We start from the raw sequence: 26,267 nt of genomic DNA, 5'->3' as shown, positions 1-26,267 counted from the left end.
GCACTCTTACCTGCTGTTGAATTTTTCAGGGTGCTTCTCTCTCATCACGTGGAATCTGTGTGCAATGGAAGCATCCTGAAAGGGAAAGAGAGGAAAGCAGACACCTGGTTAGTGGTCATGACCCTGCAATGCGGAAAGGAAAGGAAGCACACAGGCTCTCACTGAAATCCCCCAAACCTGAGAGTCCATGTCAGAGAGCAGAACTCGAGGCTCCCACAAAGGGTGAACACCAGGTCCAAGGTTAGGGGCTAAGGCCACCAATGCTTATAGAGCCTATGTCAGCCGACTCCTTGCAGCTTCCCCTCTCTGCCACAGTTCAGGGTGAATGAAGGGGACAGCCGCTGCCCTTTGAGGAGAGAGAGGGTGTCTGGGTGTGGGGGCAGCTGCAGTGCAGAAGCCCGCGTGTGGAGCTGAGTGTGAATTTCTGGAAATGCCTTGCCATATTAACTCTTTTAAAAAAATACTTTTTATTTTGGAATATTTTAAGACTCACAAGAAGTTACAAAAATAGTACAGAGAGTTCCTGTATCCCTTTCACCCAGCTTCCCCCAATAACATCTTATGTAACTACAGTACATTGTCAAAACCAGAAAACTGACGTTGGTAGGTGCTGTTATATATTAACTCTAATCATCCATATCAGTAGAAATAATTAGTGGCATTGAATAACAGGCTTCGTGGATAATAAAAATATGTTTAAACTTCTGGCTTCTGTTTCTTGATCTCCACAGAAAGGACTTTCCCCAAGGTCAAGAGGAGTCTCACTACCACACTCGATGGACACTTTGCTGTCCTCCTATTTGCACACGCCTTTGCTGTGCTACTGGCCACCTGCACCTCAGAGCTCAGTTAGGAAGACTCCCATGATGCCATGCTTCCAGGCTCTCCATCCCCTGACCAGAACTTCTCAACCCTCAGTCCATCTGCGGCCTACATTCATGGGCCATCTCGAGTTCTCATGCTTGTTTCTAGCATCTCTGATCCCTAGAACCAACCCTGAGCTTCAGACCTAAAATTGAGCTCATCTTTCCACCTCACACTTGGTCTTTCACCCTCATTAAGAGTCTCAATCTTCCCACAGGAGAATGTGTTCCGCCCCTTCGCCACTCAGTCCTCGTGTGAACACGCTGGGTGCGGGCGGTGGGCTTTAGAAATAAACAGGCAAATTGGGCTGGGGTGGGGAGTGACACAGAAACAAGGGAGCTGACTCAGACACGTGCAGGAAAAACGCTACAGAAACTCATTTACTGGACCGCGTGGCTAAAACAGAACTGAAATTCCATTTCAGTGGATGCGTATTAATTCCGTTTCTTGATGCAGACTCACAAAAGATAATTTCTGACTGTTGTCATTATTCTTTTCACATCAGGAGGTAGAGTTCAGTGAAGAAGCTTTTTTGGCGCATGCGCTGTGTGTGGTGAAGAAACTACAGGCTAATGGTGAAGACAGAAAGTCCAGAAGCAAGTTAGGGGGCAAAGAGGGGCTTCTGTAATACTTAGCAGAGGAGCCCAGCCAGCTAGGAGCCCACTACAGAGGCAAGTTGAAGATACGGGCTTGGTTTGTGGTTGGCAAACACTGCCTGCTGAAATAATGTTCTGGGAATTTAACATTCAAGCTCTAGTTATGGTTTTGTTTTTCCTTTAAGTCCCATGGAGGGTTGCAGGTCCTGGTTAGGCACCCACTGTGGACACGAGGTGGGCCATGCACAAAGGCCCTGAAGCGTCTATCCCCGGGGTGGGGGGTGGGGGGCGGCCTGTGCTGCTCCCCCAGGCAGCAAGGCCTTCGCTCTCCCTCCCGCGCTCTGAGCAAGTTTGTGAACACCCTGAATAAGATTCATGTGACATCTGTCAAATGCTTCTCTGGGATTCAAGAAAACATTTCATCTACTTGTGTTCCTTTGAAGCACTAATTTTCCTCTGTCAGGAAAAAAGAAAAGAAAGAAGGAAAACGAAAGAAAAAAGCCATCACATGTTGCCTGGCATGATTTGTACTTCACGACCCCCGCACACCCCCCCCCCCCCCACCAGGACTGTTGTGACTGGCTCCTGATTTTCTTATTCTCCAGAATCTGTGCACAGGCTTCCTACTCTCTGCATAGTTCTGATTATTCGGAGTTGTTTTTTTTTTTAACTATGTTTTGCAAAGCTGCTTTTCACAGAGACCAGCCTTTACCATATTATTAGTTAAGCATGTGGTTCCAATATAATCGCTTGACAAATACACAGAGTAGCAGGGGAGAGCTGAGCAGTTCCTTTGCTGTTCAGTCTTGAAAAGGCCATGCTAAAAAAGACTCTGACTCTGACCATGTTTCTCTACCTGGAGATTTACCTGCGCCTTCTGTTGAGTTCTGTGCCGGGCACTGAGCTGGGTGTATTTATATTCAATCGTGATTTCTTTTAAATTTTGGAAGCCAGTGCTACAATGAGTCAAACCCTTTCTTGGTAATAATGACAGCAAAATGAGACTTCTGTTCTGAAGGGACAAGGGGACCAGCATTGCAATGATGGCATTTCTGAAGGCCACACGCTCTGGGGGCCTTTCTATGAGGTTTTGGGTACAGAAAAGAAGATGGGTGGTGCTTTCCTGAGCTAAAACTAAAAATCCAAAAGATTTTTGCGCCCCTTCCAAATATAAGCAGCAGTCATTTGGACTCTGAGACATTTGGATGTCTGGGCCAGTGCTGTCCAAAAGAAATAAATAGAAAATTTCCCAGTAGCCGCATTAAAAAAGTGAAAAGAAAAGGGTGAAATTAATTTTAATGATATATTTCATTAACAAATATTATCACTGCAACATGTAGTTAATATAAAAATTATTGAGATATTGGGACACTCGGTGGCTCAGTTGGTTAAGTGTCTGACTCTTGATTTCAGCTCAGATCAGATCTCACAGTGCATGAGTTCGAGCCCCACATCAGGCTCTGTGCCGACAGCGCAGATCCTGCTTGGGATTCTTCCTCTCTCTCTGCCCTTCCCCTGCCTGTACTCTGTCTCTCAAAATAAATAAATAAAACCTTAAAAAATGGAGATATTTAAAATTCTTTCCTACTACATTTTTGAAATTTGGTGTATGTTTTGTACTTATAGCATCTCTCAATTTAGACTAGGACCATTGCAAGCACACCATTGCCTCATGTGGCTGACGGCTACCATACCGGACAAATGCAGGTCTAAGTCACTGTGGCAGCTTACGTTGATAAAAAGACAAAGAAGATAATAAACCACATCATTTGGAACCTGGTTTGTTCTGAAAACTTACGGCAGGTTGGAGGATGAAAAAGAGTGCAGACCCCTTGTCCAAGACATCTCTCAGTGAGTCCCGTTGTCTTAGTACCTGCATGGCTCTCACAGGTGACAGACAAGAACATGACACTGAGGAAACCCAAAAAGTTGCAGGGAAAATGATACCTTTTTGGTAAATTCCCCAATGGGGAGGAGGCTCATCATGGTGGAGACTTAGCTGGTGAAGCCTGAGAAATACAATCTGGAAGGGGGAAGATGGTGTGTGGGTTAGCGTGATGCCTGTGGCCTCTCCTTGGCCCCTGGGTTCCCCTAGCATCAGAAATAGATTTCATTGAATCAAGGGATTAGCTGTTCACTCCTCCTGTTAAGGCCCAGTGAAAGCAGAGCCTTTGAGGTATTTGGAGTTACACATACCCCAGGCATTATTTCACAGTCCCCAACTTCCTGTCACTGATACCTGGCCATCCTGACATTTCTGCAAATCCAAAAATAAAGACCAGGGACGAGGAGGCCAGAGAAGCCAGAGGAAGTAGCAGCCTGAATGACTATGTTTAAAATCTCCTGCCAATGGATGTTATCAGTTAGGGGGACTGAGAGGGCCAACTATCCCAGTTCTTCACTGGGAGTGGGCCGGCATGTAAGTAGGTGATAGAAATGTGGTGGCACTGAGGTCACAGTCACTCTCTAGATGGGCCAGGAGAGTGTGTGTCCTGTTTATCCCTCCATGTATTACATGGATTCTGTTGGCACCAAGGGGACCAGGTGAACTTGTCAGGGCAAAATCTTTACCACCTGGGGCCACCACAGCAGCAGTCATTGTCATTGCCTTCATACACACAAGGCAACAGACATCTGTTATCAGTTAAGATATTCCAGGTCCTTCAAAAGAGGCAAAGACTTTGCAAGGCTCTCTTTGCCAAAGGAATCTGACTCTAATTATCACAAGGAAGTAAATTGTGGGTTGGTTTACATACCTACTTCTCCTCTTACAAAGTTTGGGAAGTCAAACAGGGAGGAAGAGCTTCTGCAAATGTCAGCTCCAGATTCTGTTAGGGTTGCGTGTTGGCTACTTGTTTTCTCAAGAATTTCCCTTTCCAACTTTTAAAGAGCGAGCATACAAACCCAGCAAACATTTTATTGAGAGAAGCCAAAGGGTATACCAAGGAGATAAAAAACAGTCCTGGTTCCTCACTGCTTTGCAATAGAATGTTAAATACGCACAGGCTAAAGGTGTATGAAAACAATCATGAGAAAGATACTGTGAAGTTCTTTATAACTTGAAAGATGAACGGATTGGATTATTATAAGTCAGCCCCAGGCAAATAAATACCCTGCCCACTGAGTGTGATGGAGAATCTGTTTGTATGCATTTCCTTGGGGGACAATGAGATGGTCTTCTTTTCCTTCCTCCTCTCCCTCCACTTCCTTCCTTCCTACGTATTTGTAAGAATGAATTAAAACCATCATCATCATGGCTCTTGGGATTATGGCTAGGTTATCTAGTTAATGTGAGGCTGTTTATTCCTTTTTGGTGTGTTTATCCATCTGGTCAGGAAATACTAAGTGAGTGAAATTTTTTGCATATGGCACCGTGTAGAGACAGACCAAGAGGTATCAGGAATCATGTTTTCACAGCCAGAGTTGAGCGTGTTAAGAAAGAGAAGATGTGGGGCTAAAGACTCTGAAGGCAGCCATGGCTGTAAGCTGCCATCTAGAAGTTTCTAGGCCGGGCACCCAGCCCTGCTACTCAGCTCTCCCGTTTGTCTGGCTGCTTATAGAGGCTGGGTCCCCTCCTTTCTATCATTTTTCCCCTTCATCTAGCTCAGTTCCGGTTTCTGCTCCTGTGTAGGTCCACTTCCTTTGGCCATTCTTCTCTGTTCTGATGGGGTGTCTCCACTCACTGAAGACTTTGTTGGGACCATCCACATCAGAATTCTCTCAGAGGCCTGTTAAAAATGCCAACTCGAAGACCTGGCTCAAACCAACCAAATCAGAATACAAACTAGGATCTGTCATGGGGGCAGAATTTACATTTCTGACAAAGGGCACTGGTGAGCCCTCACACACTGGATGTTGAGACTCCCCCCACGGTGTTGCTGTGAGGGGAAGCATTTGAGGACAGAGGGGGCTGTGCAGAGGCCCCATGGCTCGTGGTCCACAGCTCAGTGAGCTCTGGTGCTCGACGCTCACTCATGGTTCCAGCTCCACTCACCAGCTGCTACCTGTCTCCTTATTGTTCTAAGCTACAGTTCCTCCTGACAAAGTGCCAAAGGATAATGCCTATACCTACCAACAGGGAGCTGTACCTGCCATGCAGTAGGCACTCAATACCTGTTAGCAAGCTATACCCTGGTTACTACAGGAAAAAGACACAAGTGTTGGTGAAACTGTAATGATGGGAAGCCCACGCTCCAGAAGGCTCCCGAACGCCAGATCTGTCAGGCAGGTCCCACTGGCAACAGCTGAAGGCTGCGTGTTCCCACTGGGGGAAGTGGCGCCTGAGTTGGTGGTCCACAAAGGAGAGAGGCCTTTAAGCCAAGAAAAGGAGCGAGGGGTCCGCCTAGGTCACTGAGGGGACAGCTGGAAGAGGCCTAGGGAAAGGTGTCTCCCCCACCTGATACCAGGAGAACTGCGGAGATAAACCCGATTGGGGCACAGAGCCCCCTTAATATGCTGCCAGTCCAATCATCCATCCTCTCAGACCCTGACCGTGGGTACAGCGATACCTCTGTCTTCTGTTGTAGTCACAGAAAACCAGTGCTGACTTAGGAGTCAGAAAATGAAAGCAATCCCCTCCATTTGACTCTCTGTTTCCTCACCCACAAAATGGAGAGAATACTGCCCTTCAGTGTAGTTGTAAGAATAAAAAAAAAATCTATAAATATGGTAAATTTGAAATCCAGTAAATACAACATATTTTAGAACATCCTTCCCTCTTCCGTGGCTCCTCTCTTAGTCTTTTTTTTTTTAAATTTTTTTACATTTATTTATTTTTGAGAGATAGAGTGAGACAAAGTGAGAGCAGGGGAGGGGCAGAGAGTGAGGGAGACAGAATCCGAAGGAGGCTCCAGGCTCTGAGCTGTCAGCACAGACGTGGGGCTTGAACCCATAAACCGTGAGATCGTGACCTGAGCCGAAGTCAGACACTCAACCGACTGAGCCACCCAGGTGCCCTTCTCTTAGTCTTCTTATTAAAAAACAAAATCCTGGGGCTCCTGGGTGGCTCAGTCGGTTAAGCATCCGACTTCGGCTCAGGTCACGATCTCATGGTCCGTGAGTTCGAGCCCCGCGTCGGGCTCTGTGCTGACAGCTCAGAGCCTGGAGACTGCTTCGGATTCTGTGTCTCCCTCTCTCTCTCTGCTCCTCCCCCATTCATGCTCTGTCTTTCTCTGTCTCAAAAATAAATAAACATTTAAAAAAAAAAAGCATTAAAAAAAAATAAAGTAAAAAAAAATCCTTTCCTTAAACCTGCTCTTCCCCCAAGCTACCTATTATTTTCCCCTTCTACTTCCTTTTTCTTTTAAAGCCACCAACAATTTCAAAGGAGGCACAGGTGAGGATGGCTGACAAGCAAAGGTATCACACAATCTGGGCCTAGGTGGTTGGTTTGGAGGGACTCATTTGCATATGAAAGTGGGCAGGGTAACTGCAAAGGTGGGGAAACAGAGGAAAGACTGTAAGGCACGGGGTGCCTGTGTCATTCCCAGCCCTCACTAGTCAAGTGTCCCGAGGCCCCATCTGTAAAATGGGGACTGTGGGGACAATGATACCCACAAGACTGTGATGAGATTGCAATATATAAGGTCTAGTGTAGAGGAGAGCACATAATAGTTGCTCAATAAATGCTAGTGTCTTTGTTGCATCCCCCTCCGAAACCCTAGCTCTATCTATGGAATAGATGGTTCTCTTTTCTCCCCGATCCCATTCTCAACAGTTTGGGAAACTGTCCACACCAGTCCTCTTATGCCCAGAAGCTGAGTTCAGTAAAACAAACTAACTGAGTTGTGCTAGATGTGCTGGGGGCTGGAGGAAGAAAGAGGAGTGTGGCACTATTCTTGTGCTCTGTGTGTGTGTGTGTGCTGGGGGTTGTGTTAGAGGGGTGTGTTGGGTGTATGTGTGTCAGGGGTGTTAGGGGTGTGTGTTGGGTGTATGTGTGTTGTGTATATGTATATTGGGTGTGTGTGTTAGGGGCATGTTTTGCATGTAATGTGTGTTGGATGTGTGTGTGTGTGGGGGGGTGTTAGGTATATGTGTGTTGTGTGTGTGTGTTTCGGGGGTATGTGTTAGAGGAGTGTGTTTGGTGTAAGTGTATCAGGAGTGTGTGTTAGGGGTGTATGCTGGGAGTATGTGTGTTGGGTGTGTTGGGGGGTGTGTATGTGTGTTGGGGGTGTGTTAGGGGTGTGTGTTGGGTGTATGTGTGCTATGTGTGTGTATGTATGGTGTGTGTGTGTATGTACCTTGCAGGTGTGTCTTAGGGAGTATGTTGGGTGTATGTGTGTTGTGTGTGGTGTGTGTGTGTGTGTGTGTGTGTGTGTGTGTGTGTGTTGGGGATGTGTGTTGGGAGTATACTAGGTGTATGTGTTGGGCGTGTGTGTTAGTGGGTTATATTGCGTATATGTGTGTTGGGTGTGTGGGGGGGTTGGGGTGTGTGTTAGGGGGGGTGTGTTGGGTGTATTATGTTGGGGTGTGTTTGTGTTGGAAGTGTGTGTTAGGGCAGTGTGTGTGTGGGGGTGTGTGTTTGTGGGGGGCGTCTGTGTGTTGGGGGTGTTAGGGCAGTGTGTGTATGTGTGTGTATTGGGTGTGTGTGGGGGGTGTCTGTGTGTTGGTTGTGTGTGTATGTGTTGGGGGTGTGTGTTAGGGCACAGTAAACCAATCCCTTCAACTTAGTGCAGAGACTGCACTGATGGGGTGAATGCAAAAGGCTGTGTAAGCACCAAGGAGGAGAATGGAGCTCAGCTGAGAGGTCAGCTGGGAGGAGACACCCCCAGAGGTTCATGAGCACCTGGAGTGTAGGAATTCAGTTGAGCCCAGGCGAGAGAACAGAAGAGAAGGAATTCTGACAGCTAAGCCAGCCAAGCCAGCTTGGGACCACATGGTTCTCCTTGGAGGATCAGAATTCTCAATTCTGGAAGCTTGCATGAGAGTCTTCTCCTGACCTTGCCCCTTGGTTATTTCCTGGTGTTGCTTTTTTAAAACTGTTTCAAATCATCCTAAGGGTAAGTTCGTTTTTCAAAAAATTTCTTATTTTCTTTTGTTAGTTAAAATTATAGGGGAAAGAATTTTCTCCATAACCTAGGGTTTGGGACCTTCAAGGTGTCTATGCCTAGGCTAGATGCAAGGATGCTTGGACCCAAGTTAAGACTGGGGGCAGCTGACAGAGGTAAAGAGCAGGGACTCAGAGGGGGACAACAGAAGACCAGAACCTTTTTGCCACCCAAACATTTCTCTTCCATGCAGAAAGGCAATCCTTGACCAACTCACCACACCAATGGAGAAATAGTTGTTCATGATGTTGTACGGGACCTGGTCCCCATTCTCCACCTCTTCTCTGGGGCTGACTTCCAGATGCCAGCGGTCTAGCATCACCAAGGGACTCTGCTCGATGTCCTTCAGGATTTTTGTCAAGCTGCCCCCTTCATAACCTGTGGAGCATGGCATTACATTTGTCTCCAGAGCAAAAAGGCCAAGTTGTTGTTGATGTACAGGCAGCTGTTAGGGCAGGGAACCCTGTGGGCATCTGTGATCAAGAGACCCTCCGCCTGCAACCAGTGTGTCTGGGGGCCAGAGAGAGTTATGTTCCCTGAGTCATGGAAAAGGACAGAACAATAGGGCATAGAAAGAAAATGGGAGATTTGGAAGCCAAAGTAGTCAGGGTAGTGGTGGGAGCTGGCCAAAGTTGGGCAGGCTTATGTAGTTAAAAGAAACCCTAGAGAATTATTGGGCTGGGTGGGAGAACACAGGACAACAAAGGGTTCATTCCAGGACTTTGTTATGTTGCAGATGGACAGTATGATAGAGTTTTAAGATGGACCCCACTATCCCTGCCTACCCCAGCCCCTAGGTGTATACCCTGCAAAACTCCCAGGACTTATAAATAAGATAGGACAGTCACTGCCATGACTAGGGATCTTATATGGCACAGTTGACTTTAAGCAAGGGAGATTACCTGAGTGGACCTGACCTAATCAGCTGAGTCCTTAGAAAGGACTGGGCTGTTCCTTAAGAAATAGATTCAAAGCTTGAGAGGGATTCTCAAGGGAGAATTCTCCGCTGCTGGCTTTGAAAATGGAGCAATTCATCTGTCAAGGAAAAAGGAAGCCTCAGGGATGTGATAGTGGTCCCAGCTAACAACCAGCAAGGAAATAGGGACTTCAGTCCTACAGCCAAAAGACTCAATTCTGCCAACAACCTGAATGAGCTTAGCAAACTCTCTGTCCAGAAATTCCAGAGAAGAGCACAGCCTGTCCAACACCCTCATTTCAGGCTGGGAGGCCCTGAGCAGAGAACCCAGTCACGCTGTCACAGGCCTTCTGACTGACAGGACCATGAGCTGACAAATGGCTGTTTTAAGCCTCTATATTTATGATAATTTTTATGCAATAGCAAAGTCGTATAGAAAGAGAATTGTAAGTCATGAGAGGTTAGTGGGAGAGTCAGTCTTTCCTTTCAGATAACACTTCTGTGTTCCTGCTTACCTTCAGGGCAACCTTGAAGAGTATTTCCACGTTGCTAGTTTGGTCAGCTCCCTAGGGATGCCTCACAAGATAGCAATGGTAGTCACCATGTAGTTAAGGGCCTGGGGGCTCTCTGGGAGCACAGGGCTGTGCTTACTGCATGAAATTTGTGCTGAGCTATGCTGCCTAGATGCACAGAGCATGGGGCTATATTCTGCTTCCTCCCCTGGAACAGAGGGCTCTTCCCTCGCCTCAGTGTGTGGCTGAAGACATCAGTTCCTGCCGACTTCCTTTTGGGCTGGCTCCTGCTTGATCTACCCCTGCCACCAGGCATATACCCAGCTCCGAACACTGACCGCTGCCTGGCCTGGCCTTGAATTCTCTCTGAACGCATCAGCCATCTGGAATCCCACCCCAGTTCTGCCTGCCAGACTGCTCGGTCCCTTCCATGTGCTGCCCTGGCCTCCTCTGTTCTCTGGAGCATTCCCAGCTCCATGGGTGCTGTTGCAGTTTACAGAGTTCTCTGTAGCTCTTGCTTCTTGTCCCATAAGCTGGTCACTAGTTTGAGATCCCCCACAGGGGGATTTCAAAAGGAGCGCCAATGGACGTGGAGCCTACGATGATCTGGATGCCCCTGGTAGCTGGCAATGTAGCTTTTCAGTTTGCATTCTGAATCCTAGTTCAGAAGAATAGCAATAATTTGCAGAGGAGGGAATTTTATTCAGAAAATGCCTAAGTGTGCCCCTACTCAAGCAAGTACCGTGGGGGGAGATAGATGAGACTACCCTAAAGCCAAGTATGTCCTGCCAGGGTAGGCAGGCTCTTCGCTGATAGTTTCAGGGAGATAGTAGACATATTGAGGGGTAAATGCAGATCTCGGCAGGATGCGGAAGGCAAGGGAATGGTCATGGAGTAGATATGACTCTGTGGAATGTAATTATTAAAAGGGAAGTTGAGCCTAGCTCTGCAGAGCATCACTTGAAATTGGAGTGCTTGTCCCCAGGGTAGTGCCACCTGCATGCACACTCACCTCCTCCCCAGCGGAGACAGCGGGCCAGGTCATTTCCTGTTCCAAGAGGCAGGACAGCCACCGGTGGATGCTTTGCGAAGTTGGCCTTATCTGCAGCCCATGCAGAAGAAGAGAAAATCATATGCCACTGGATTACAGAAACTTTGGGTTATCTATCCTTGATCTTATGCTTCAACCCTTCCATAGCATTCTTTGCTTGAATAGCTCCATGATGGAGAGAGAACACACTACCTCCTAAAGCTGTCTCTTCCACCTGCAGCGTGTGAACCACTACTAAGGATTCTTTCATACTGAGCTGATGGTCTCCGTGTAACTTGCACCTGCTTATCCTCATTTCATCCAAATTCTGTCCTTTGGGGTGACAGCATACACCTTGAAAACAGTAGTTCCGTAATCATAACGAACACTTTCTCCATTTATCCCTCAGACCAACTCTGCAAGGTATTATTATTCTCCTCATAGATGAAGAAGCTGAGGTTCAGAGGGGGAAAGTAAGTCCAGAGTCAGGATCCAAATCCAGATCTCTGTGCTCCCAAGCCCAGTCCCCTCCTTGCTTCAGGGGCTAGGCAGGTGCATGGGCAGTAGAACAGCTGAGTCTGAGAAATCAGGGAATAGTGGGGCCTTTTGGAAACTGAAGCTGCCTCAGGTAAAGTCACGCAGGTTCAAAGTTTAAAAATAATATTGCGTCTGACAAACAAAACCTCAAGGTGTCATTTGGCACCCAGGTACCAGTTTGTCACTTCCGCCCACCCCTACCCCAGACTTGCAAATACACAATTCCTAACCTTATCTCCCATGCTGGTTGTGAGGGAGCATCAGACTGAAACATCAGAGAAAACACAGCAGAACACGTGTGGTCTAATCTGGCTGCGGGTCTACAGCAACACGTTGGCCACCCTGAGAAAGCTGGAGCAGGCACGGGCACCCACTGGGCTCCAGGGGCGCCACTGACATAAACTGCTGCATGCTTTGGGGCCTGGGGATGTGAGTAACGCTGATTGAGGAGTGTGGGTGGGGGGAGGGGTGATGCAGGAATCAGCAAGTGAGGCTAATACTAGGGCTGTCCCAGCAAAAGGGGAGTTCATAGGTCCCCCGGGGTTCTCTGACTTATGCCGGAAATGGCGGAGCTCAGGCAAGACCTGGGGCTGAGATCATCACCAGGAGGTGTAAGTTGGGGTACAGAGCAAAGCGATGGACTCTGCCATGGTTCCCAGAACACACGGTCTGCATTTATGCCTCCCTGCCTTTGTACAAGCTGTGCCTTTTACTTGGAAGGCCCTTGTTTCCTTATGTCTGCTCCTTCTGTGGTCCCCACCTTCATGCATTGAGGCTAGAAACCCAGATGTCATCCTAGGTTTTTCCCTCTTCCTCACCCTGCTCAGTTTCCACATGCTCTTTCCTTAATAGATCTGTCCACCGTCTCTTCTAGCTATTCCTATGGCGATGCCTGAGCTCCCCGATGTGATTCCTTCCTCCTGGTCTTGAAGCAACTGCCTCCTCTCTGCCTTCCCAGCCTCAGTTCCCCCAGTGGCTCTCCACACCTTCAAGGCAGGCTGTCCCTGAGCTGGAGCCTGAGGACTGCAGTCCCCTGCTCTCTGCTTTCCCTCTGTCGTGGCTGCTCCCATCATCTCCAACATGGTACTGGGGTCTGCCTTCCACTCTAGCCTCCTCCTACTTGACATGTCAACCATGCTTAAGTACCTTCAGTGCCTTAAGTCATAAGCTCTCTGTTGCTTAGGTGCTGCCTCTGGGGGACCCTCCCTGCTTGCCCTAGTCTGGGCTAGGTGCCTCTCCAGAGTGTTTCTTCAGCACCAGGAACAATCTCCCAATTGACTCTTGTAATTGACTACTCACTTGTTGCCTCAATGTGCTGTATCCTCCCTGGGGGAACTATATCTCATCCACCACAGTATCTCTGCATACATTACAGAAGGCCTACTATGTACTGGTGCTGTGTTGGGTGCTATGACTCTAATAGTGGGTCAAAGTGCCAAGACACAGGCTCTCATGATGCTTACAGTTGAGAGGGAGAGACAGATATTAATGAGGTCTTCATATAAATCAGACATAATTTCACATTCATACTGGAAAGGGAAAAAGTGTGATCATATAATAAGGTGACTGAGGTTGGATCCTCTGAGGAAGCTACACTTTGGCTGAGATCTGAAGTAGAAGTTGACCAAGGAATGGCCAGGGAGCATACCAGACAGGAGGAACCACTTGTGCAAAGGCCCTGTGGTAGAAGGGAGACTGGTATACTCAAGGCTCTGAGAGAGGGACTGGGTGGCTGGAGTCGAGAGAGAGAAGAATGGAGGTAGGAAGTAAGGCTGGAAGTAAGCAGCTGCTGCAGCACGAGGACCTTATAGACCATTTGAAAGGTTTTTGTCCTTATCCTAAGAGTACTGGGAAGACACTGATGTGCTTTACACACATCATGAACCCACGGACATTCAGGAAAGACCACTCTGGCTCTAGAGTATAAACAGATCAATGGGAGGACCAACACAGGGTGGCAGAAGGCACTAAATAAGTAATTTAACATTCCTGAATGAATGAATGAATGAGCATCATGCAGTTATTCCTTCCATGACTGTTTCTTCTCTTCAGGTTGCCAACCTGTTACATGACCTTTCTTCTTCCAGTTTTGGGTATAGACTTTCCCCCGTGTTCTCTGGAATAGCTATCTCATAGGAATAGCTACAAGAGACGGTGAAGTGAGATGAATTTTATAAAGTCACCAAAGCCTACATTCTCCTTCGTGATGGAGAGGGAACCATGTGAGCGGCTCCCAGGACTGTGGCCATCCACCCTTTGCTGATCAGCTTTTCCTCCCTCGGCACCCAGAGGAAGGGAGGTGCCTCCCCACTCCCACAAACAACTCCAGAGCCGGAGATGACAGGAGAGCATGGGTGCCTGTTTGGCAGGGTTGCGTCCATGGAAACTGAAGCGCCTGTGGGGAGCATAAGGCGGCAGGTGGGCCAAGTGTGGTCCCACCCTTCCTGGTGGTCTGCTTACGACCCCCAGAGGCACAGCCTTCCCTGCCCCAGTCAGGGTCTACCCATGCCCATCCCTGACTCCTCTCTTCCTCTCATCCTGATGGCTCCATCTTCCAATGCTATCCAGAAGCCAGCCGACCACTCCTCACCACTTCCTCTGTGTCTCCTGTTGTCCAAGCCTTGGTCACTTCTCACTTGGGTTGCTTCAGGTGCCTCCTGCAGGTCTCCCTGCTTCTGCCCTTTTCTCACGACGCGCTGTGTACTTTTGTTCGAAACCATCCAGCATCTTGGGACATTTCTGGTATGAAAGCCATATTCTGTTTGCTGCCCTACACGTCCTAGTGACCTGGCCCTGTGCTATCCCAGCTTCATCCTCTGCCATTCTTCCCTCACACGCTCCGTTCCAAGCACGCTCTGCAGTCCTGCTGCCTTCAGCAGCCTGGCTTTGCTCCTACCTCAGGGCCTTTGTATTTGCTGTTCCTCCTGCACAGACTGCTATTTCCTCAAGTATCCGCATGGCTCACCTCTCCTCCAGGTTTCCATGCAAACATCATCTGCTATGTGATGTCTTCCCCAAACACTCAGTCTTAGATCGTAGACCACCCCCAACCTTACCCCCGCTGGGCTCCTTGCCCCATCCCTGCTGTGTTTTTATCACCTTCTGCATGCTGTATGTTTCTCTTGTGTTTTGGTTTTTGTTTGTTTGTTTGTTTATTGCCTGTCTCCTCCGTCTAGAAAGGAAGCTCCGCAAGGGTGGGATTTTCATCTGTTTGTTCACTGTTGCATCTCCAGGGCCTGGACAGAGCATGCTACATGGAGGTGCATAGGCAGTATTTGTGGAAGGAGTGACAGACAATTCCAGAGTTAGCCCCCATCATCTGCAGAGGATGAGATGTCCACGGACCCACAGATCCAGGCAGAGCTGGACTGAAACCCAGGCCTCCTGATTCCCAGCCTGGGCCCCTCCCCACTGCCCTTCTAATCTAAGCATATTGGGCACAGTCCGGCATGACCTTTCTTTGCTTGTACTGATCTGCACTTTCTAGACATGCTTTCTGGACTCAGGCTGCACATGCTCAGCTCAAGGTGATTTGGCCAGGCTATGCACCTATGCTTAATTCTCTGGCCTTTATCCACTAACCCGGGTCTGCTTGGAGACCTAGTCCTGCCCTCCCTCTCCCCCTACCAGCTCCCCAGTTTGGTCTGTCCTACCACTGTCTAAAGCCCAGCCATGTTTATGAGGCAAGACCTGAAACTAAACAGTTAATCTCTACCTGTTCTTCCATTTCTTTTTTTCACCCAAGGTAGATACAATGGTCAAGCACTGTAGTCAAGCAATGGCCCAAGAGTGGAAACAAGGATGAACCAGACATGGCTCCATTTCTCTTTCCTGTGTATTACCTTCCTCTGACTTTAAACATGCCTACAATAAATAAACTCTAAAGCCCCTCCCAGCCCCTTCTTACCAATGCAATCCAGAATCCAGCCAACTGTCCCATCTCCTCCACAGGCTAAAACACGGAAGTCTGGAGTATCACGGAAAAAGTTCAACCTGGGAAGTAAAAGGCCAAAGCGGTCTTATTTACTAGGTTGTGGTGGACATTTGACACTGCCTGAGTCAGGGTCTCCCCTGTTCCCTGGGAGTACGTTACGGCCCTGATTCCTTTTGGGGTTGAAAGGGTCACTTAGCATTCTAAAACCAGAACTTACAAGGGAAGCAGTACCACTAGAGTATAGAGAAGAATCCTGGGGAGCCGTCCTTGTATAAGGAGAATGTGACTCAACATTCCACACAAACAAATTGGTTTTCTAGAAATTCTTTACTATTTGTGCAGAGGCAGCCATAGTTTGCTTATTTGGGCACCAATACAACCGACCCGCAACGTCTGGACTCCTCTCTGGCTTTCCTGCCTGTTCTGTCCTCACAAACTGTCCTCTAATTCAGGTGCCCTGAACTAGTGGATATTCAGCCCACTGTCCTAAGGGCCCAGACCCAAGGGGAGTGAGCACCATCCCTCCGAGGCCTTCACCTTTTAGAGTAGGGCTCTTTTTTTTTTTATGTTAGTTTATTTTTGAGAGAGAGGGAAAGTGCAAGGGAGGGGCAGAGAGAGAAGGAACCAGAGGATCCAAAGCGGGCCCTGTGCTGTCAGCAGAGCCCGATATGGGGCTTGCACTCACAAACCATGAGATCATGACCTGAGCCAAAGTTGGACGCTTAACCGACTGAGCCACCTGGGCGCCCCTAGAGCAGGGCTCTTTACCTGGGGCCCAGAAACCTCTAAGAGGTCTGTAGATAGAAACCAGAGTGCCACGCACATGGAGGAGAAAATGTTACACTCTTACCTTTCCTAAGCCCTGAGATTTAGCCTCTCCTTCAATTATGAAAGTGGGCAACAAATCACACAGGTATTAACACTACCTGCGACTTTGTTAGAAAGTCAAAACCACAGGTATTTTAATGTTTTATCACAGTTGTGGCAGCTGCCCCCTACTATCACTTATGCTCATCTCTGCTTTTAATTAATAATAGTTATTAGACCGGTCTCTGGATCTTGCCAAAAATGTGTTAGTAAATCACATATGTTCCCATGTCACATACTCGTGTTTTTAATAATTTTGATGACTGTCTTTTCAGTAGCATTAGTGTCCCTGGCAATCCTCTACGTTTCATTTTATACCCTAACAAGTATTCGGAGAAGAGGTCCATTGGCTTCATCAAACTGCCAGATGGGTTTCTGGCACAAAAAGGCACAAAACCTTTGCTTTAGAACAAGTGTCACCTGTGAACACACCGGGGTGGGACTCGGGAACTGAAGCTCAGAGGTTCCCCTTTTGCCCGGCCTGGCGGTCTGAAAAGACCCCTGGCTTTCTGAGTCACTGATGCGTCTGTGGGCGAATCAACATTTCCTCCCCTCCCCACCCCTTGCAGAACTCTGCTCTCCTTTAGGAAGCGAATTCTGGACGGAGGCTCCTTGCAGTTAAACAGCCTGCCTGGTGACAGACTGACCCAGCAAAGACACTCAGGGCACAGCAGCCCTGGAAGTAGCCACCGGGTTTGTCATGAGGGGCAAAAGCAATTTAGGGTGGATGAGGTGAAGCTAGAGTACTGCATTCAAGCATCACAATGCCCTAAAAGAGAGGGGGCTGGTAAAGGTACTTGCAGGCTGCCCTTCAGTCACAGATCAGTAACTGCAATCGCAGTGACTATGATGGCACCCAGGGCAGCATAGGTGGGCCCTGTTTAGCAATTAGTTTTGCAGGTAAGTCATGGCTGACGTGCTGCACTCACATTCATGTTACTTTCCCTCTTTTAACTGGGTATTGCCCCATCACAGCCATATAAATAACAGCTTTGTGGCAAACAACTGAAGACAGGGACACAGTCCCTTTTTATAGTCCCTCCCCGCCCCCACCCACTGAGGGTCTTGCCTAACTGTGAGTGGAAACGCAGGTTAGGAGGCTGGGCAAAGCAGCTGTCTTCTGGGAAGCCCAGTCCGGCCTGTACAGATCTGAGCACCTGGCATGGAGACAGGCTCGGGCTGGCCAGCAGATGTCTCTAGCGCACCAGCTCTGTCTGGGAAGAAGCCCTGTCTGGGTGCCTTCCAGCCCCAGGCCGGAGGGGCCTCTGATTACAGGGACCACAGCCATCACATCCGTGCTGACACTAGGCCCAGCTCCTCCCACCAGAGCTGCACTCGGGCTGCCTGCCTCCTCTTATCACTCTCCCGCTCTGCTGGGCAGTGAAACAGCCAAGAGACACATTGCGGGAGAAGGGCCAGGGGCAGCTTAACAACCTCTAAACTGGATAATCCTGGAAAAAAGTGATTTCACTGAATAACTAATTGCCCTGATCCTAAAATGCTCCCCCAACAGAACTTGCAGCAGAACTCTGAGTCAGCAGTATGGATTTCTGAGCTGCTGACAGTGACAGGAAAACTCTTTCCCCCTCCCTGATGACTCAGTATGAAGACACCAGCTAACACAGCCTTGCAGATAAGTTAACATAATTCACCAGCCCGCTCTTTCTGTCAATCAAATGAATGGCATATGTGCTTTTTTCTCTTTTACAGAAACAACAACTTTTCCCGGGGTGGAGTAAAAGGAGGTGACTTCCCAGACTTAGCCATAAGGGGTGTTCCTGAGTATCTCCAGGAGCAAGTAAGAGTAGATGGGAGGAAAAGAAGATGAAAAGAGTAAAATGGCAGGAAGGATAAGTCCACAGATGAAAGAGACACGAAGGGTGACCAAAGATAGGTATCTTCTTCAGAAATGAAGGGTGGAGGAGGAGAGATAAGAAGATTGCTTCTCCATACCCTGGAGTGGGCCCCCCATTGTCCAGGTTGAAAACTTGTTTGGGGTTGAGCAGATAGTGGAATTTCCGAAGGATTCTATGGAAAAAAAAAAAAGAAAGAGGGAGAGAAAGAGAAACAGAGAAGAAGAATGTCATTGTGAGAAGTCACAGTAGGGCAAACACCTCTGAAGCCCACCCGTGGTGGGAATCTGGGTCCACTTAAACCCAAGAGGGGAGAAGACTGCATACAGGCCCTGCAGACCCTGAAGTCCCAGGTCCAGCCAGCATCATCCACATTCTCACGCCTTGGCTCAAGGCCTCTCCACCACGCAAGATCGTAGCATTCAACCCCGGACCTCTTGCCGAGAATAAAACCTCTATTCTTCTTAAAGCTTTATCCTTCTCCCAAACATTCTGGATGCTCTAGGTAGTGTGATTCTGCTCTTTGTGGACTACACAGGGGTATCAAGGAGCTCTCTATGGAAAGCTCCCCCAAATCTTCGGATCAGGAGGACATGCAGGAGGTGGGGCTGGGCAGGGAAAGGCTGGGGGCAGGGGCAGTGACCACCTCTGGGCTGGGTGTCAAGGCTGCAGCGAATCAGGTCAGCTCAGCAGGTGTCTTGCTCCTTGGACTAGGTAGGGGTTCTCGCAGTTCTTGCTTCAACCCTACTTATTGTTTTTGTAAACCTGGATTCCAGATCACTGCATTGTCTGTCCATCATCTTGAGCTGAACAGGACAGGGCGGCAGAGCTGCCTCGCCCCTTTTCCCTCTCTCCTCTCACTCCCTTAGTGCTTCTGGGAGACTGGACATTTTCTTCACTGATGAGGTGGTGCCCTGTTTTCTCAGGAGATGGACAGGCCAGGAGGTCCCAGTCAAGGGAGTCCCGCCACACCTCTTAAATCAAGAAAGGACCTGGGAGGCTGAGAAGGAAACAGGCGTCTCAGAACTTGGTCCGACCCTGGGAGCCATGGTAATGGCTGTGATGGGCCCTCGGCCAAGCATAGGTCTACTTTAATCCTCACAACGCAGCTATGACAGGAGAAATTATTATCTCCAGTTACAGAGGAGGGAACCAAGGCACAGGGATGTTAAGCAGTCAGTTGAACCAGGTCATAAAGTGGTAAGTGGTAGGGCTGGGACTGAAACCCAGATCTGGCGGTCTCTGCAGTCCACCCTGTTGAGGGGAAGAAAAACCCTGAGTGAGGTGGTCTCAGCCTCTCCATTTTGAAAAAGAAGAGAACATACCTTTCTCCTTGTCTCCCTCCACTCTTGGGGTTCACCAAGACCAGCAGGGGGTGGGTACCCGGGGTGGGGATGATCTTATACTTAAAAGGTAAAAGAAAAAGAAATTAGCTCTTTTTCAGGCAGTGGGATGAATGAGAGGAGAGTTGACGCTAAGACGGCTTCCAGGAAAGGTGGATGGGAAGCACTTCCAGCATGGAGGAGAGGTAGTTGGGAGGTAGGTCTTTGTCCACTGGCTGAGTTTTCTGAGGGGTGAAGCAGTTAAGTGTCTTTGACTCGAGTAGCCTTGAGTAGTGTTAATGGCGACAAGAGTTTGAGGCTGGGATCAGAGATGTGGCAATGGCACTGTAACTTCAGATCACTGAACGATGATATGGTGTTGTGGCTATAAACACAAGATGATATATATTTTTGAATTTATTTTTTAAGTAGGCTCTATGCCTAATGTGGGGCTTGAAATCACAACCCTGAGATCAAGAGTCTCACACTTCACTGACTGAGCCAGCCAGGCGCCCTGCAAGCACAAGATTATATTTTGTGATGGATACAACTGAATATAATTTTAGAAGTTGTGGTCCTCTGGTCCTATATATCAATCAAATAACACTCATGAAGTTAACCATCATTTCCACCAGCACCTTCCAAATCCACATTTCCAGCCCCAGTTTTCCTCTTGAGCCCTAGTTCTACATTTCCTACTGTCCAATGGGTACCTTCAACCAAATGTCTCACCATCACTGCAAACTCACATGCCGGAACCTGACCTATCTTCCTTCCCCACAGAACTAGTCCTCTCTCCTGGCTCACTGTTTCTCTTAAACATACTATTATCATTAATCTAGTCATCTAGGGAAGACCCTGCCCTGCCAATTATTTCCCTGGCTGTCCTTTTATCTCTGGCAGCTGCCATGGTACCCACCCAGCCCAGACCTTTCCCATCTCAGGTAAGTCCCATATGTGGTTTCCTTCCTGGGGCATCAGTCATGCCACTCCTGCTCGGAAACCTTTAATGACACCTTGTTTCCCAGAGGATATAATCCAAATTTCCCAACCCGGCATCCAAGACATTTCAGCATAGCCCCAATCTACTGTTGCCCCCTATAACCCTCAGCTGTGTCCCAGCCAAGCCTGGCTTTTATCCTTGAGTGAGTGTATCTCCTGACTTCCCACTCTGTGGGGCTGCTCACTCTGGTTTCTCCTCCTCCTTGGTGTCCCGAAGAGCCCACTTCCTTCTTAAAAAGAACTTCTCATTCTCGGGGCCCAATTCAAGAGCTACTTCCTCTGTGAAGCTTTCCTCGATCATTGCAACTGAAACCATTGCACTTGAAGTATGTAGTATCATCTGGGCTTCTCTTGTTGCCCATTCACATGGGTTTTGTTTCATGTTTTCTTAGGTAAATGTCTCAAAATATCAACTGGATTTGAAATGTCTCAGGAGCAGGGTGTGTGTGTGTATAACCCTCCCACCAAGGTCCCCATGACACCAGATATGGGAATGGGTACTTAATAAATGTTTGTGGATTCAGCTGAAGGACAAACTGATATGGAGATGTAGCCATATTCCATATTCAATGTGTGATGTCTACTTTTCCAGATCTCAGGCTAAAATTTCAGCAAACACAGCACCATGTTGTTTCAAATGGACAGTAGCATTCTTAGGATTTTTAAGAATCTCATCATCTGCCTAGGTGACTGTGTGATACCCAGAAGCATCTTGGAGCCTGAGGAGTAATTCTTTACCTCCGGGGATGATATTCAAAATACTTAACAACTTGTACAGCATGGGCATTCCCAATCAAAGCAGATGCAGGGTAACGAGATGGACGCCAGCTGTAAACAACTGGCTCACCTGCATTGTGTGTGTGTGTGTGTGTGTGCGCGCGCGCACGTGTGCGTGCACTCCAGCTGCCTTTCTGCCTTTCTAGGCATCTACGGCTCTCCCATTTATTAGTTTCTCCATCATTATTGTTTATCTTTTAATTTTTAAGACACATGAATCTGCATGTTCTCATTTAATCTTAGAGCATCTCTAGGAGGTGGGCAGTGCAGGGATTGCTACGCCCCTCCCTTTTCAAGGATAAAGAAGATCTTCTGAATCTGGTTAACTTTGTCTTGGCAGATCACATTCTAGACACAGCTTGAAAGTCTTGGAAAACCCACTGTATATTTCTTGGTCCACACTGCTGTTAGTATTGAGGTGTGCATATTGAAGTTTTATGTAACTTTTTCCTAAAAGGGTGATAAAATTCATTTGACCAGCAGTAGGATCAACCAACCTCCCCTTTTCACCACTTGCCAACAGTATGGTACTCAAAGATATTTACAGAAGCTGGAAATAAAGTGTCCTCCTGTGTGATGTAATAGATCAGATGAGAAAGCAAATGTTGAGATATATTTCTCTAGAATGCAAACCCTGTCCTCCCCCATCTCCCCAACAGCCTTGAACCCACTCAGAATGAGAGATGGGACTTGAGGCTTGTGGAGGTACCTGCATCACAAGTTCACCCTTGGCTGACACGCTGCCATCAGACTTCCCACCTTGCCTGTCCTGTGATGAGAGGAAAGACAAACACATTTTGAAAAAAAAAAAGTCAAATATAAAAAAAAAGTGATGAGAAGAAAAACAAATAGTTAATATAAAGAGAGAATACAAAACCAGTATAGAGTAGGGAGGAGTTTTTCAAAACAGGGCTTTGGATCGAAAAAAAAGAAATGCTTCCCTACGGGATTCCCTAAGACTCCCCAGGCCTCTATCATCGTTTGTTCTGACTTTAACTTCAAAACACTGGAACAGACCTAGGGAGAAGAAACGCTGAAATTGGCAGAAATCTACTTTGTTGATTTAGACGCTTGAGCTCTGGGAAGCAAGGTCTTAGATCTGGCTTCTCTGCTCAGCACTATCTAACTGATGTGATACTGAAGTAAGTTGTTTTGCTTAGTTTTGTATATCCTGTTTTTTTTTTGTTTTCTTCAGTGTTTATTATTTATTTTATGGAGGTTTATTTCGTATGATATAGTAAAATGTTCCAATCTAAATCTCCGGCTTGATGAATTTCTGCATCCACACATGCCTTGATAACTACTGCCTCTTCAGGCATCACTCCTGCCTTTTAAATTTCATAAATGAAATCCCAGGGAGTGTCTTTTTTTGAGACTAGCCTCTTTTGTTCAGCATTGTATCTGAGATTATCCATGTTTTTGCAGCTCAGCAGAGCTCTTCCCCACTGCAATGCAGTATTCCATTACACCGATATGCCTCAAACCCCTCTGTCAGCAGTCATTTAGATGGTTTCTAGTTTTTGACTGTTACGAACAAAACCAATATGAACATTCTTGTGCAGGTCTTTTGGTGGAATAAATGCTCATCTTCCGTTCTTCCTCCCTCCCTTTCTTCGAGCAAGTGGTGCAATTGGGTGGAGGAAGGGCAGAAGAGGGAGAGAGAATCCCGGGCAGGCTCCACAACCAGCACCGAGCCTGACCAGGGGCTTGATCTCATGACCATGAGATCATGACCTGAGCCAAAATCAAGAGTGGACGCTTAACTGACTGAGCCACCTAGGTGCCCCCAAATGCGCACATTTCTCAGGCAGATACACAGGAGGACGTGTTGGGTCACAGAGTTTGTGTATTTCCAACCTACAAGATACTGCCAACTGGTTTTCCAAAGTGGTGTTTTTCCTTCAGCCTTTTAATGAAAAAGGAGTAGCAACTCAAGTCAGGGATGAAATATGAGGGATCGGTGAGCCTCGGCAACATCTTCAAGACAGAAGGGGACAGTTAAGGTGTTTGGGGTTTGGTTTAGAAAGAGGAGTCTTCGGGGCGCCTGGGTGGCGCAGTCGGTGAAGCGTCCGACTTCAGCCAGGTCACGATCTCGCGGTCCGTGAGTTCGAGCCCCGCGTCAGGCTCTGGGCTGATGGCTCAGAGCCTGGAGCCTGTTTCCGATTCTGTGTCTCCCTCTCTCTCTGCCCCTCCCCCGTTCATGCTCTGTCTCTCTCTGTCCCAAAAATAAATAAACGTTGAAAAAAAATTAAAAAAAAAAAAAAAAGAAAGAGGAGTCTTCAACATAAGAGACAAAGTTTCAGATGGAGATAAATGGACTTGAATTTTCCTGCTTTCATCTCCAAACAGGGTTGGGCCCCCCAAGTAGGAATCCTCAAGGCAGAGGAATTTCCATGTTTAGACATAAGAGACAGGCTGACAGGGGGACCCAGGAGGCCTCGCCATGTGCAGGTGGTGGCAGAAAGTCCTGTAACTGTGCTCTGCTGGAAAGGTGCTTAGAATGCATGTGCTTCCCTTGATGGGCCATTTCAGAGCATTCTAGGTGGCCAAGTTGCTTGGAACCAGTCAGAGGAGTTTTCTCTCACAATCTGATGAGTGTGGCAATGACCTTTCAAACTTGTAGTGAAAACACAAACCCTAGGAGTTGCGAGGAAGCCCTCGGAGGGATGCGACCCGCCTGAATGCCACCTACATCTGAAATGTGAACCCAGAGAAACCTGCTGGGGCAGCAACACTTACCCGGGTGACAGGGCATATTGAAGTGGGCAGCAAAATATGGTCTCTCAGTTCCCCACCATCACACAACGTTGATAATTCACATTTGCGGTGAAACTAGAGGGGACAATGAAGATGAGAGTGAATGAAAGTGATCAAGGAAATGTCAAGGGTGAGGGTTCAGAGGTTTGCTGGGGAGGCAGTTATGCAACACTCCCCCAAATCCTTATGCACTGCTGGCTTTGGCAGTATAGGTGTGTGTGTGTGTGTGTGTGGTGTGGTGTGGCCAGGGGTGCCAAGCTGGCTACAGGCAGAGAAAGAAGACCAAGTGTTATACACGACTGCTGGAGTGAAACGGTCATGGGCAGGCCTGTGACCCTTCAGCAGGACACCACTGTGTGGATTTCAGAACCCCCCTTGGACATTTGCTCCCCAGGCTCTGAGACTCTGTAAGGAAGGAGATCTTACTGAACAAACTCCCAGGAGCCTGGAAGTAAAACCCAAGATTCAACCTGTGTATTTTAAGAGATCTGCAGTCTGGTTTGGAGGCACATCCTTTTTGAGGCTGATACCTGGTCAAGGGGACAAGACATGGCACAGAGTTTGCTTTGGCGGGCAGGTCGGGCAGCTTGGGCAGCTCCAGGTGTCCAGAAGTTTGCGGACAATTGTGACTGGCAGAAGCAGGTGCAGGACCGTGGCCCCAGCAGTGGGGCTGCTGTAAGGAGTGTGCCATTCTCTGATGTCTTCAGGAGCAGGGGCTCTGCTGTCTCATTCCACCCCTACTCTGTGCTCCCAGCCCCAGATGACACCCAGAGGAAAATGTTAATGGTCTGGCTTGCTGCTCACAGCTGCCTGCTTCTTCCTAAGCAGCTTTCGCTTCCCTGGTTCTGGGGTTGGCCTCTCTTTGGGAAGCTTGGTGATTCACTGGAGGCACTGTTAGAGCATTGAACGGGGGCTCTGGGCCCCCCAGTCTTGCTCCCCTAGCTCTGCTCATGCCCTCTGGCGGGATGTCCACTGCTCCCTGGCCGCGGCTTGAGCAAAAACACACTGGAAAGAAACAGGGCCACCCTGCTCGCCAACCCACCGTCATCCGGCACCACACGCAGTGCCGCGCGGTGACGCTCTGGTAGCACTTGATACTTTTGTGGCACCGGTCACACTTGACAGAAGAGTTCCCTTCCACCCACGCGTGCTGCATCACCTGCAGGAGGGAAGGGAAGGATACCAGGGAAGGCTGCAGAGCCACATCCCTGGGCCCTGAGCCTGAGGAGAAGGGTCTGGGAGGAGTGGGGACAGAGCGGAGGGGTTGCTTTCCCTTCAGTGGATGCACTTAGTGGATATGGGGCTGCTCTGCTGAAGTGCACTGACGTGGTCCCTCCCTGCCTAACCACCATCATCCTAATCAAAGTAGACAAAAAGCACCTGGCCTGTACTTTGAATAGCTCATTCACCCTGGTAGGCTAGCCTCTGAGCAGCATCCTGTCTGGCAGTCCAACTGGCTGTCTGGCAGAATGGTCTGCAAGTGTGATGTGCTTGTGCGCGCCCTCTTCTGGAAGGCAGTGTGATGCAGGGACGCGTGAAAGGGCTTGGGCTGCAGACAGAACTGGTTGGAGTCACCGATCTTCCACTCTGCAGCCAGGTGACCTTGGGCCAGTTCCTGCACCTCTCTGAGTCTCAGGACCTTCATCGGTAGAATTTGGCATGATAAGCCCACCTCTGGGTTTGCTGGGAGCATTTAAAAAGATAGCACACTTGGAAGAGCCTCTCTGGCACAATTCTGGCCCTTTGGAGGTGTTCAGTGAAGGATAAGACTCCCTCCCCCCTCCAGTCTTCTATAAGCCAGTGGCTCTCAGCTCATTAGAACCACCTGGGAGCTTCTAGAAGTCCTACTTACCCGCCCTCACTCCAGACCAAATTGACCAGAGTCTCTGAAGACCGGATTCATCAGTTTATTTTAAAGCACCCTGAATGATTATGAATAATGTGCAGCTAAGGTTGAGAAGCATTCTAGAAGGAAGTTAGAGAAAAGTCCAAAGAAATTAGTGTGGTTCAGCAGCCAGCGGCCTGTACATCTGTTTCCTGGACAGCTGGCTGTACCTGCACGCTGACCAGGAAATGCCACTAGGGCAACCCAGGAACGTGGGAAGCAGGCGGGGAAAATACGTGTTTGTGTATGGATGTAAGTGGAGCCACAGTGGCCTATGACACCAGGTTCTGGGAGCCTAAGCCCTCAGTTATCTCTGTCCAGCATTTCTACAGAGCTTCTCAAAATTGTCCTCGAGGGCACTCCAAACAG

General features: G+C 48.3%; 1 protein-coding gene across 8 annotated transcripts in view; it reads right to left on the bottom strand.

The window, feature by feature from the left end:
- The window catches only part of DGKG (diacylglycerol kinase gamma), a 213,148-nt gene that overhangs the window by 96,077 nt on the left and 90,804 nt on the right, over positions 1 to 26,267 (bottom strand). For 6 of the 8 annotated variants that reach the window (XM_053221105.1, XM_053221098.1, XM_053221100.1 and 3 more), the window contains 9 exons: positions 25,056 to 25,172; positions 23,996 to 24,088; positions 21,966 to 22,025; positions 19,481 to 19,560; positions 18,256 to 18,330; positions 15,409 to 15,494; positions 10,947 to 11,036; positions 8,724 to 8,884; positions 11 to 75 (listed from right to left, as the gene is read on the bottom strand). In XM_053221105.1, coding sequence (XP_053077080.1) covers positions 11 to 75; positions 8,724 to 8,884; positions 10,947 to 11,036; positions 15,409 to 15,494; positions 18,256 to 18,330; positions 19,481 to 19,560; positions 21,966 to 22,025; positions 23,996 to 24,088; positions 25,056 to 25,172 — 827 coding nt within the window. The remainder of the gene's footprint in view (positions 1 to 10; positions 76 to 8,723; positions 8,885 to 10,946; positions 11,037 to 15,408; positions 15,495 to 18,255; positions 18,331 to 19,480; positions 19,561 to 21,965; positions 22,026 to 23,995; positions 24,089 to 25,055; positions 25,173 to 26,267) is intronic. The other 2 variants (XM_053221103.1, XM_053221104.1) reach the window with 2 other exon arrangements.

This window comes from Acinonyx jubatus, chromosome C2 (assembly GCF_027475565.1).
Source record: "Acinonyx jubatus isolate Ajub_Pintada_27869175 chromosome C2, VMU_Ajub_asm_v1.0, whole genome shotgun sequence".
Lineage (NCBI taxonomy): Eukaryota > Metazoa > Chordata > Mammalia > Carnivora > Felidae > Acinonyx > Acinonyx jubatus.
The sequence above is the reverse complement of the archived record's forward strand: the minus strand, read 5'-3'. Positions and strand labels throughout refer to the sequence as shown.